This window comes from Caenorhabditis briggsae, assembly GCF_000004555.2.
Source record: "Caenorhabditis briggsae complete genome, chrII, whole genome shotgun sequence".
Classification (NCBI taxonomy): domain Eukaryota; kingdom Metazoa; phylum Nematoda; class Chromadorea; order Rhabditida; family Rhabditidae; genus Caenorhabditis; species Caenorhabditis briggsae.
In genome coordinates, this window is record NC_013486.2 from 20,395 (window position 1) to 33,076 (window position 12,682).

The 12,682-nt window shown below is 36.4% G+C and overlaps 4 protein-coding genes across 4 annotated transcripts; 2 read left to right on the top strand and 2 right to left on the bottom strand.

Moving 5' to 3' along the window:
- Positions 1-320: 320 nt before the first annotated feature.
- CBG01058 lies at positions 321-1,592 on the bottom strand (the record flags this gene model as incomplete). The annotated part of the gene is made up of 5 exons (XM_002629768.2): positions 321-684; positions 730-846; positions 899-1,097; positions 1,149-1,412; positions 1,469-1,592. 5 exons carry the CDS (start codon positions 1,590-1,592, stop codon positions 321-323), a joined length of 1,068 nt encoding a protein of 355 aa, XP_002629814.2.
- Positions 1,593-2,504: 912 nt separating this feature from the next.
- Positions 2,505-4,425, bottom strand: Cbr-taf-8 (the record flags this gene model as incomplete). The annotated part of the gene is made up of 9 exons (XM_002629767.1): positions 2,505-2,573; positions 2,620-2,927; positions 2,971-3,148; positions 3,198-3,332; positions 3,379-3,543; positions 3,589-3,713; positions 3,763-3,930; positions 4,079-4,275; positions 4,322-4,425. 9 exons carry the CDS (start codon positions 4,423-4,425, stop codon positions 2,505-2,507), a joined length of 1,449 nt encoding a protein of 482 aa, XP_002629813.1.
- A 3,294-nt stretch (positions 4,426-7,719) lies between these two features.
- Positions 7,720-9,379, top strand: CBG01056 (the record flags this gene model as incomplete). The annotated part of the gene is made up of 6 exons (XM_045241638.1): positions 7,720-7,903; positions 8,117-8,301; positions 8,363-8,563; positions 8,613-8,693; positions 8,740-8,854; positions 8,898-9,379. The coding sequence occupies 6 exons, from the start codon at positions 7,720-7,722 to the stop codon at positions 9,377-9,379; spliced, it is 1,248 nt and encodes a 415-aa protein (XP_045091676.1).
- Positions 9,380-11,666: 2,287 nt separating this feature from the next.
- On the top strand, positions 11,667-12,666 carry CBG01055 (the record flags this gene model as incomplete). Its single annotated transcript, XM_002629765.1, has 2 exons — positions 11,667-11,753; positions 12,541-12,666. 2 exons carry the CDS (start codon positions 11,667-11,669, stop codon positions 12,664-12,666), a joined length of 213 nt encoding a protein of 70 aa, XP_002629811.1.
- Positions 12,667-12,682: the final 16 nt, after the last annotated feature.

Consider the following 12,682-nt stretch of genomic DNA (forward strand, 5'->3'; position numbering starts at 1 on the left):
CCCCTGGTTTTTTCCCCTTATTCTCTCGCTTTTTTTTATCAATTTTTGTCTAACTCTTACAAATCTCTAATTTATTTCCCTTATAAAATAGAAAAGTCACCCAAATATGGGCCCAAAATAAAATTAATTTTGAGGTACGGTTTGAAGGCGCACACATTAATTTGAAAAACTGTAGTTATTTTCACTGCGATTATAAATAAATTTTCGGACGCAATGAGCATTGAAAAAGACAATAGTTGTATTTAAAAAAGTAATTTTCGTTGGGTAGACTTACCAATAAGGCAGAAAATAATAGAAAAAGTCATCAATGTATTCACTTTTTATTTGAAAAAATCATAAACACTATCATTATCCGAAAAGTCCGATCGAAAACGTTTGGCAATCAGATCCTCTTTTTTCTTCTTGACTTCCAACACCCTTTTAGTCACAGGCTTTTTCTTCTCCGTTTTCGTACAGCTACTCTCAAATGGTCCAAAATGTGTCACTTTTTGCGGTAGTCTTTCCATGCCTAAACCAGCGCGGTTACGCTTCAAAATCGTCTTGATCGGAAACCGATATCCATCAGAATGTCTTCCCAATCCTTGCTCTTCGGTCCATCCAGACGCGCACATAAGACGATAGCCGATATTGGAAGGGCCAATTTGAATTCCGGTTTGGGAAACTGCACCGGTGGAGATTTTGTCACTGAAAAATTGCTTATAGTTTTAGAAAAATTAGAATTAGACCTACTTCAACTGATGAGTGATTGAGGAAACGTGGTTAGTGATTTCTTTCTCCAGTATAAATACATCGCAGAGTTCACAGAATGTAAACTTGTCCGGTTCGGAAGAATTGGATGATGGGTTACTGAAACATAAATTGACCTAAAACTAATTCATTCACTCAAATATAAAATTACCTATTGCAAAAATAGGCAAATAACTTTCTGACAAAATCATTGGTGGTGTTCCTATGAGCAATCCCCATCCCATTATTATCACGGACACCCGGATCTGCTCCATTCTCTAATAAATATTTGCGAATTTCAAAATGACCCTCGGCCGCAGCACACATTGTAGCCGTCCAGCTATAAAAATCAGTGACATCTATCGGAATTTCTGGAAACAACTATTTAACTGACAATAAAGTGAACCCAGATAACAACTCACTTTTTCTCAAATACATTTTCAATTCTTCTAAATTCCCTTCTTTTGCAGCTTTGAGAAAACCATTCACATGTCGTATATTTAAATTTTTCGAAACAACTCTTGGCTCTTTTTTAACTACATCATCCAGAATTATTATGTCATCATCGTGCTCTAGCTTTTCCTTCTTGACTTTGGGCTTGGCTTTATCTGATTTTTCCAGTAAGGCTGAATAAATTTCGCTGAAACCATCCGATTCAGTATTGGATGGGTCCTTGGAAGTGGATGCTGAAAAACAACACATGTATAAAATACAGTATAATTTATATTTTTCGAAAATGTACCTTCTGGGATATCATCTGGATCACTAACTTTAATATTTTTCTCGTTCCCAGTTGCTTTAACAAACTTCACACGTTGTTCCGGATCCAGATTACTTAGATTTTGAGGTGGCAAATTGTATGACATATGGCTGAATTCAATGTTTCAAAAGTGGTGTGCAGTGCATTTTTCATTGCTTAACTTTGTACGAAAATGTATTTATGAAGATTCACATAAAAATAGTGTAAAAATTCTTTTGGGGTTATTCAGGGAGTCGGCAAAAAAGAAAAATAACTCCGCGAAAACTCGGAAAGTGTTCAAATCTGGCTGAAGCTTTAGGGAAAACTGGAGAAAACTATAGGAAACATTTTGACCCCAAACTTTGGCAAAATGTTTCCTATAGTTTTCTCCAGTTTTCCCTAAAGTTTCAGCCAGATTTGAACACTTTCCGAGTTTTCGCGGAGTTATTTTTCTTTTTTGCCGACTCCCTGAATAACCCCATTTGGAAAATCCTAAAAAGCAAAAAAAAAAACTGCCTTGTGACCGAGTGTGAAGTTTCTAGTCCTTTTGCTGAGAAGAAGCGAGCGAATTCAAGCTGTTTTTATATTTTCATCGTTTTTTCTTCAGATGATTTCCAGTTTTATAGAGATATATTAGCGAAAACCTTGGAAAACCTGAAAAAAATGAGAGTAAACAAATAATTTGAATTCTCCCGCTTCTTCGCAACAAAAGGACTAGAAATTTCATACTCGGCCACTAGGTCACCAGATCGCACTTCTTTTTTTTATGCGGATTTTTCGAATTTTTTTTTACTATTTTCATATGAACCTACATACATTTTTGTACAAAACTGAGCAACAGTAAAAATTCGGTTGAAAAACATCGCATGGCTGAGAGATCACCATTTGAATCAAGAAAGAATTTTAAAAAACTATTCTTTATTAAAAAGTATGATAAAACAGTTTTTTAAAGACAAAACATATCACACAAATTCAATAGCCCGTAATTTCTGAGACAAAAAAATTTAAAATTTCAAGTGAGAAGACAAAAATATGATATTTATGACGTCTCCTCGTCTTTTAAATCCATGTCGTTAATTGGAGGACACAGGTAGAGATTGGAATGGGCCTGAAACAATTATAAGTTAAAGGAAGAAGCTTCACAGTCTCTTTACAATTTCCTCTTCTTTTTTCTTTTTCTCATCGGTCTCTTCATCCATTTCATCTTTAACTTCTTTCTCATCTTTTTCTTTCTCTCGATCCCTTCTCAGCCCTTCTCCAGCCTTCAATTCGTCGGCGACTGCTGTCAGATAGGCACGGTGCTCGAACGACGGAACAAGTATATGACACCATTCTGGAAGATATTCGAGCGTGGTTTTCTCTTGCATATACTTCATTTCATCAGGCGTATCATCTCCCAAATCCATCGTACATGAATCCAGCTCGATTAGATCATCGAGCATCTCGTCAACAGGCCAATGATCTGGAAAAATATCATTTCCATCGAAAATATCGTATTTGTTTACATCTCAATGATTCAGCTCCATCTCCACACGCGCTCATCCTCAAAGAGCTTTTTGATATCCGATCTCTGGATTCCAAATCGATAAGTGTGTTTTTTGAAATATAAACTCGTTGTCCGAACTGATTAAGCAATGCTCCATCCGAGCACATACACACTACTTCTGTACCGGATTGAAGTTCCTGAAGCTTCTGAGAAGTTATTCAAAAGAGATCGTCGCAATTAACATACGTGCTGATTTATCAATCCTTTATTGAACAACGACTTCTCTATATTTTTGGCTTCCTCAATGTCATTGGTATTGAGTAGATCTCGAAATGCAATAAACGCTTCTTGCATTCGCTTCTCTTCACTTTCTCTGTTGAACTGGAAAAATATTTTGTATGAATTATATCGAGTATTTCACTCTCACCGTTTCTCTCACTTTCTCATGAATAATAGTTTCGAAATTTCTGAATAAACACATCGATGGATAGCTGCGAACCATGTAATTGACCAGAGAAGTAATACCGTTCCGTTTCTTCTGTGCCATCGCTTCCCGAACTTTCTCATATGTGAAGTCGATGTCTTCGCAAATCTGGAATATCCGTTGTAGAGAAATTATAAGCAATTAAATGTCAACCTCTGTTTTTATATAAGTATGTGGGTCTGGAAGTGGTGGAAGCCATTCGTAAACATAATTCGGATGAGGTCGGGGTGTTCCGATCCTGAGTGCTTGATTTTTCGCTTCTGGTGGAATGATTTCGGCTGGAAATATTTAGTTGTGTTAGAGAAATCCATTAAAAAGAAAACTCACGAGCATGAACGGTGAGCGCAGAGATTACTTGATCCTGATGAAAGTCGGATAATTCTCGAACATGAATTCCCATATTCACAAGCCCAAACCAAACATCTCCTGGACTGACTAACGTTCTTCCAGCCATTTCGCACGCCAATCTCGACTGTCCGCCAATTCGTTTAATGTCTGAAAATTTAGTTATTTGTTTTAGGCAGTAATTAAATCATGCTTGGAAAATCAGGCCCCGGGATTTTCACATTCGAAAAAAACACTTTTTTTTACAACGACACCCCTCTCTTTCTCTGTAAACGAATCTTTCAAATTTTCTACTCACAAGAATGAAAAATCAGCATCAATGTCTCCAGAGCACCCTCTTCGATATCATCGAAGCCACTTTTATAGCACATCGCAGTCACCACTTGTTCCAAAACATTGTGATACGCTTCATTGACTACCGAAGGCAGGAAATTGGCTCCTACTTGCTTTTGAGCTCTCGATTCTGTTTGTTTTTGAGGAACCGCGGTCAAATTACTGGAAAGTTTAGAATATGCTTGGTTAGGAAATTTTAGAAAAAAACCTGGCTGTCTGTTGATAATTTTGTGGACGAGCGGCGTATTGATGTAATGGATATCCTTGAGGATAATAATTTCGGCCAGGCCTTCGATTAAATGGGCCATGCATTCTGAAAAAAATGTATTTTTCTGTATATAATTTGAAAAATTTTAATACAAATTATTCCAAGTCGAAAACTACTTTCAAAAAAGTTTAAAATTAAGAATATCTATTCTTACTCTTTGGAATTCGTTGATTTTCACATCTCCAATAACGAATATTGCTAAAAATCGATGTCGTTTTACGCTAAACATCGCACCCTAGTGGGATCTCGGAGTGTCGTTGCCAAACTAAACCGCTACCTATTCCTGCGTCTCTCCTTCTCACACAGTGTCTCGCTCAAGGTTGGAGATTGTGCTAAAATTAATTAGCTTTTCAGAAAAAAACAAGACCCCACGAAATCAAAAATCAGAAGAAATCATGATTAACTCTATTTTCAGAATCAATTAATATTTCCAAGAAAAAAAAAACCAGACGCTGCCCTCCATCCACCTGCACAATGTGTGGTGCACTTCCGGTTGATCTAATGTTTAACATTACTTTCAGTTTCTTTCAAGCTGTTGTAAAGATACCTATATTATTTTAATAAACCTTTCTGATTCATTAAAAATACCTCGTTTTCAAGTGTTGATATACAGTGATTTGGAGAGGAATATAAATCGAACGTACAGTAACCCAAACTAATAAGTTGAACTGTTGTTTAGTGAGATTAAAGCCGCTTAAAGGTTGATTCAGGAAAGCTATCAGGTTTTGCTTGATAAATTGGCTCTCTCTCTGAGTTTAGTTGTTTTCGAATAAGAAAATCTATGTATAAATTCCCATGAAAATAAAGAAAAAACATTCAAAAAAATTTATTAATTGAGAAAAACTCATAGAAATGCAAAGTGTGTTCTGGTGTCCGGATTGCCGAGTGTGAGGATTCTAGTTCCTTTGGGCGAAAAAACGCGAAAATTCGTTTTATTTTTCTTGATTGTCATGACAGTGTTTCTTTCACATTTTTAAAGGTTTTCCGGGATAATTGGGGGAAAAATTAACAAAAATCTTGAAAAATCTGAAAAAATCGCTGAAAAAAGGAACTAGAAAACACACAGTTCATTTTTATGGGAATCTACCAGAGATGTCCGGAATGACTTTTTTGAGAAACGGAAACCGGAACAAAATAGTTTTTTGGAATCCAGAATCCGGACAAATTAAAATTGCACGGAATCCGTAATCCGAAATAAAACTGATTTTCCGGAATCCTGTATACGGAATCCGGAACGAAAAACAACCTGGAATTCGGAATACGGAATACAGAATCCGGAACATTGAGGGTTCCAATGGGCCGAAAAATTCAAAAAAAAAATACGTATCGTATAATACGATTCGTATTTTGCATTTTCAGTCGCAGAATTTCAGAACTAGCAGTAATTAATACCGTTTTAACACATTTGCTGAAAATCCTGAAAAAATTTCTCGCAATCCAGAGAATTGAAAATTTCTCGGAATACGGAATCCGGATTCCAAACATCTCTGGAATCTACATACCGTAAAACCTGTAATAGAAGCCCCCCCCCCCCCCACTTTCAATTTAAGAAAATGTATCTAGATTCCTGTGAAAGATATGAAAAATGTGTCAATTAATAAAATATTGGTGATATTATGATAAACAATTTATCATTTGACATCTTTTTGATATCTTCCACAGGAAGCTAGAGTATGCATTCTACCGTCACGGTGTACAACGCTTAATGTCAGTCTGCGTACAGCTGTCGTCCTCGCCTTTATGTATGCAATCGGGCGTGCGCTTTCTCTTTGCCCGCGTGGCTCAGTCGGTAGCGGCGCCGCACCCTCAATCATCGCCCTCACAAGTTCAACTCCTCGAGAGGCATCTTTGAACGGAATTTCGAGAACATTATTTTTTTCATGTCCCCCCACCTTTAATTAAGTTGTCCAAGGCTTGATATCAGAGATCAGTTAAGTTTATGATCTGTGTGGTTTCACTTTATGTTTCCGGTTGAGAAGTCGCAAGTTGAAACTTATCCCTCCAAATGAATTCTTGCATATTTTGAATATTTAAACTATATATTCCCAAAGTCCCTTTCAAACGTCATTAGTGTCAAACATCTCTCAAACTCATACTCACTAGATCATATCAACACCCCAATTACCGCCTTATCCCCTCGATAGAGCAAAAAAGAGACTGAGAGACCCTGAGCAAATTCGCCCCTGACAACACTCTCACATTTCATACACACAGCACAAAACTAACTAGTCTGTGTTGTCACAAAGTCACTGGCATACATCTAATCAGGGGAAAAGAGAAACGAGTTCTTCTTTTTTTAAATATATTTTTTCTTCTTCTACCTTTTTTTCCGAACGAATTTAAGATATGAATGAACTCAATATTTTCTCATGTCTGATGTTCTAAAAACTTCAAGAGCTCCCCTGCTCACATGACAACTAACCCCCAACCTCTCCCTTGCAGAATTCAGCAATAAATACACCTGTTTCACTATATAAAACCCAGTTTTAATAATTAACTCCTGCTCTATAGAAAAAATGACAAATTTGGAAAGTCCTGATAACATGCAGTGGAATGATTTTTTGACAAGGTCCTATAAGTGCGAGATTCCTAAAAGTGCGAGCCATATTTCCCACAGAAGATCACAGCTATGTTCAAAAGTTTGCTACCCCAATCTCGCAGAAACTTGCTCAGGAAGTTTTCGGAGCGCTGAAGAACCAAACTAGAAAATAATGATCAAAGGACGGACCATGTGGGCCTCCATTTGTTTCTATCAGATTTTATGATTTCATGACCCCAACTTTTGCCCAACCTATATCCTATCCCAGGGGTCACATAGCATACCACAAACAGAATACTATAATGGTGGCCATATTGAAGGTCATAAAACCCCTCTTCTTGGAAATGAAACAGAAGACTCCCTGATTATGAACTTAATAAACCCGATTCGTCATATTCGAGAAAAATACAGTAAGCATGAATCCCCAATCCCTTTGTACACATATCTTTATTCAAAATTATTACTTTTCTATGTTTTATCTTATGACAAAAAAATGAAAGAAAGGAGAGAAAACTAATTTCCTGATACTACGAAATTCCTTCTCTCAACATTGATTAATCGAATAACACAATTCGTAAAATAATACATAATAACCTAATTTCCTGTGGGGCACTATCGCTCGATTGTTTTTCAGTTGTCTCCGATGCTCATTTCTTTTCATTCATTCGGTGTAAAGTGTTTTATTAGTAGTCTTGTAGTCAATATCAGCTGCTTTTTCGCTCGATAAGCCTCATTTTCCATCTGAAGCTTTCTTCCATTATTAAAATTCTGAAAATACCCTTTTTTTCAGAATCACAAAATGTCACTTGAGCTACCGTTCTCGCTCAGTTGTTTATCTTTGGCTATTGTTGGAATTTACCTGAACGCGTGTTTCCTGCGATCTTCTCATCGATCTACTGTGTTTCCGAGGTTTTGTTGCAAGCAGATAAGATTCTTATCAGCCATGCAAATTGTTCTTGCTGCATCAAATATCGTGGCTATAGGTACGGTAGGACATTCAGCAGTATTCACAATTAAATTATCATTAGAAACGGACAATTTTAAGAATGTGAAAAAAAATCAAAAAATTTCGTCCTGGTGTTGTGAAATATTCAAATAGCGCTCAGAAATAATCTCAACACCCCAGATATTAGATCTCAATTCAACCCTCTGAACTACAGTAACCCTCATAACATGCTGAGAAGTTCAAATTTCAGGATCCATGTTGTTTTTCCGAACTAATCGAACAAAGAAGTCCGAGTCGTTCTTTTCAACGACTTTATCCGCTACTCGAGCCGTGCCTCAGTTGACAGTTTTATGGACTACTCTGGAACGGGTTATGTTCAAAATGGGGCCGTGTCTTCGAGATAATCCAAAGTTCAGACATACCGCTTTTTATAGGGTAAGGCCTTGTGAAATTTCAAACTAATTTTGCGCCATAACTACCAAAATTGATATTTCAGATCTTCCAAATATTTTTTTCTACGATTGCGGAGATAGTTATTCGGACTGCGTTCATGAATACGGAAGAGCAGATCGAGATCTCCGCAAATAATAGCCTCATTGAAATGTCGAATAGTGAGGAGTTGTTCATCAAAAGTACACTCATCTCAAATGTTTATTTTGATTATTATCATGGGATAATATTCATTCCATGTTTGGCAGTTAGTTGCTGATATTTTCAATCAGTTATTTCACTTTTCGTAATTTCAGATAGCCGTAATGATGTTCAATTCCGCTAGAGCCTCCCATGCACGTGCTGGTCTACTGGGAGGAATGAGAAATGATTCAAAGGTAGAAAAATACTTTCTCTTAAATTTTTTCATATGACAATTTTCAGATTCAAAATCTATCGGGACAGATGAAATTCTTCAAGAGGTCATACATCCCTCTGTATTTCACATGTCTATCTGATTTTCTCTTCCAAGTTATCATCAAAAGAGGACTGGATCTTGGTAAGGTGGAATGAAATTCTCGGTGAATAATTTATATTTTCAGAAGATTCCATCATTGACTTTCTTTACATCAATGCTCGTTGCTATCTTCCAATTGCATATCCACTAGCACTAATTGCTCTAAACAAAAACCTCAGAGCCGACTATTTCGCAAACATTATCCTCTGTAGAAAAGCTAGAAATCTTCACAAAGAATCCAAAGTGAAAGTTATAGCTACAAAAGAGTCTCAAGAATCAATCATAGCAAATCTAAAGATGATTGGGATTCTTAGTGACGTGGATACCTCTCAGGGAGGTCCTTCTGCAGCTGGTCTTGCCATGATGGGAATGGGACCAGGAATCGGAAGACCTACTAGCTCAATAGGTGGCATCCAAAGAGTGTCTATTTCAAAAGACCCAACGTCTATAACATCTGTGACAAGTATGGCGAATACTAGTGTGACATCAATGGGAGGCCCATCTAATATGATGATGTTCCATACGAGACCCAAGAGTTCAGTACCATCCATGGGATCAGTTGGATAATGTCTTCTTGCCATTGTGAAAGTTTAATTTTTGTATTCATTTGTATCTCATTGTCAGTTATACGAGTATTTTTGGCTTCGTAATGAAACGTTCCTTATATGTATTGTCTAAAAATTATTTTTCAGTTTAATGAAAAGTTAATCAGATGTTAAATTATTTTTAGAGATCGATGTTAACAAACTTGAAAATTTCTTGGTCAAACTAATGCAAACTGATATCCGTGTCAAACGACAATCGTATAAATTTAAAATCATACAGTTTCTAACCGATTTCAGTAAAAACAAGAATTTCTAGTCCTCATTTCCAGGAAGTCCTGTCTGCCATTTCCAATGTCGTTTTTTTGTCTGTGTATTCCACATCACCACCGACTTGTCATAAAATAGAAATTTTTGATCCTCACACCTTTTTTCCTTGTGTACGAAAACAGAAGACGAATATTAATCCTCTTAATATGAATTACATTGCATGTCACCACCGCATTTTTCGTCATTCGTGCCCTCCTTTTCTTCTTTATTTTTTCTGGCTCAATTGATATCGAATGACTTGATAGTTTTTCTGGGTTTGTGATGATACAAAAAGTCGGTATGTTTTTCAAAAACGTTTTTTTGACTGTATTTTTCATGGCTTCAGAAGTATTTTACTCTCGAAGTTTTCTAAAAAAAATATTTATCTTCCTGACTCTTTCTGTAATACCCGGCTCATTTAGTATCCAACAAATTTTAAGAAGCTTTTTTTCTTTGATAGCTGAAATCAAAACTAATCGTCTTGTTTTTTTTTCTTTACTCCCAGCCTCTCAGCTTTTGTTGCCCGTTTTAATTTCTGAAAAATATCACAATGAGGAGAAAGTTAAAAAAATTTCTTCCAGTTTTTTGATAGACCTACATATATACAAAACTTCAACTTCAGAGTGTTTGGATATGAAGGAAGGGAGACAATTAATTTCTGAACCACCAAATTTTGAACCACTTGACTGTTCACAAGTGTGCTCTTTTGTTTCTATTTACACAAGACTATTTTCAAAGTGCTGTCTTTTTTCTCTGTCTTTGAGAGATTTGAAACTTAATCCCCTGTGCTCTATCTTTTTGGATCACACTTTATACCAAGTCTACGTCATTTTTCGACTCTTCTGTGAAAATTCATTCTTATAGGAGAAGTCCTTAAAGTTGAAAAATTGTCCGCATTTTGGAGTTGCGGTTGAAACTTTTTTCTCCATACTTGTTCGATATCCAAAAATCAAAAAACCTGAAACATCATCATTTGCTCTGTTGTATATCAAAATTTTATATCGAAGTCTGTCTACTCACTTTCGCAAATTTTTCACTTGAATGATCTTTCGCACAAAACATACAAACCTCCGGTTTTCGTTTTGCCAAATTGATATGTTTTTTTACTTTTCTGTTCTTTAAGCTCAAAAACATATGTTTTTTGTCATTTCCCGAGACATCTCAATAGCAATCTCTTACTTATATTGCAAGTCTTAAAATATTTACGATGATGATGTTAATCTGGAATTCCATCATTAACTTCCTTTATGATTCATTTATTTTGCGTCGTCGCTTTTTTAGAAACGAATTTGTATCTTTTTCAAAACAAAAACTCTTCCTGATCGTGTTATGCGATTTTGAAAATAAGAACCCCTTTTTTTCAGCTTGTCTACTTCTAAGCCTATAGTAAAATATGGAGTTTTAACACATCATTTTTCACTCAGTAAACATATTATTTCCACCAAAGAAATTCGAAAAAAAATAACTTCTCAAAAAGGGACCCATGGAATTTTATATTTTCCAAGTTAAACAAAACGCCTGAAGAAGCGGGAGAGCGTGCTTCGAATGAAAAATGGATGCTCCTCTCTCCGCGTCTCTCACTGTGTACAACTCTATAATTCCACTTCTCCGTCTCTTCTAGGCTCCACCCACATTCACCTCTTTTTTGTGGAGCACTTGACGCCAGACTCACTTTTGCTTCATCGGGAGAAGAAGACGTTAAGAAGTCGTCTTCTGGATAAGCAAGTGGATTTCAACCTTGAGTATGGCTTTGGGGCATCCATAATCTTATGCGATTACTGAACTAAACATTAGTACTGATAGTTCCCCTAAAAACGCATTGTGCATTGAAACCTGTTTGCAGAAACTTTTTTTCAAGTTTCGTTCCCCCCCTCCCCCTTTTACAATGTTGTTATTTTTGCCTTCGAAACAATAAACAAACTTTTGTTCCATCGTCCAAGAACAAACACCCAAAGATTTCTTTGCAGAAAAAAGACAAGCCAAAGAAAAGGAAACTAGAAGAAATGTCGACGACTTCCGGTGCCCCCACAACAATTCCCCAGGAGAATGGAGGAGCTGGAGCCAACCAAGCAGCTACTACGAATAATCAGGTTGGTTTATGCGGTGTAGGGGGAATGAAATGTTGAAAGATGGGAACGTGGATTACTGACTATGAGAAATCGAATGTCTATGATCTAGGAAATTCGAGCTTGAAGCCCTCTGAAAAGCAGAAGATACTTTATTTTTCAAGGCATGCGCACTTTCTCTTCAAAATCAATTTACTAAATGTTTGCTAATTTACTAAGGGTAATGATCTGAGAAGTTCAGGAAGAGCAAATTTCGAGATTCCTTTGTGTAGTTTATCCATTTTCGTATAAATTCGTCCATATGAGATATACCAATTCATCTGACACCATTAAATATAAATAGTTCGTTGCTTTCATATTCCATACTATTCTCAAATTTTCATAGTTGTTTTCTCATTTTTTCAGTTTCTAAACGTCACATTTTCCATTAGATAGTGAGAAAATGTGCGCGAAAAAAAACGGGAGGAGAGCCAAATTGCGCCTTCTTTTTCCCTTTCTCTCTTGGCACTTTTTTTTGCATAAAACGCTTACGAGTAAATGGATTCGGAAAAAAGGATGAAGACGCATGAAAAAGAGCAGGAAGAAAAAGTTTTTTTTTTTGAAACGAAATAGGGTATTATCCTAAAAAGCATAAACATTTACCAAAAATTCCCGAAGTTCAAAGTGCTAGGTGAATAATGCATTTCTACCGTATGAATATTTCATGCAACTAAATATTCCACCTGTTTTCTTTGAATATTCATTGGTTGCTAAGGGACACATGAATGGCACATGACACATGATGCTACAGACCACAAAATAAAATTTTCAGGAAGAAATCGACATCGATCTGAAGGATCCACAAGTTCAGGATGCTGCTAAGAAGATTCAGAACGTTTTCAGAGGAAAGCGATTCGGAGCCAAAGCTACTGCTCCAGCTGAAGACGCCAAGCAGTAATTGGAGAACTAATATA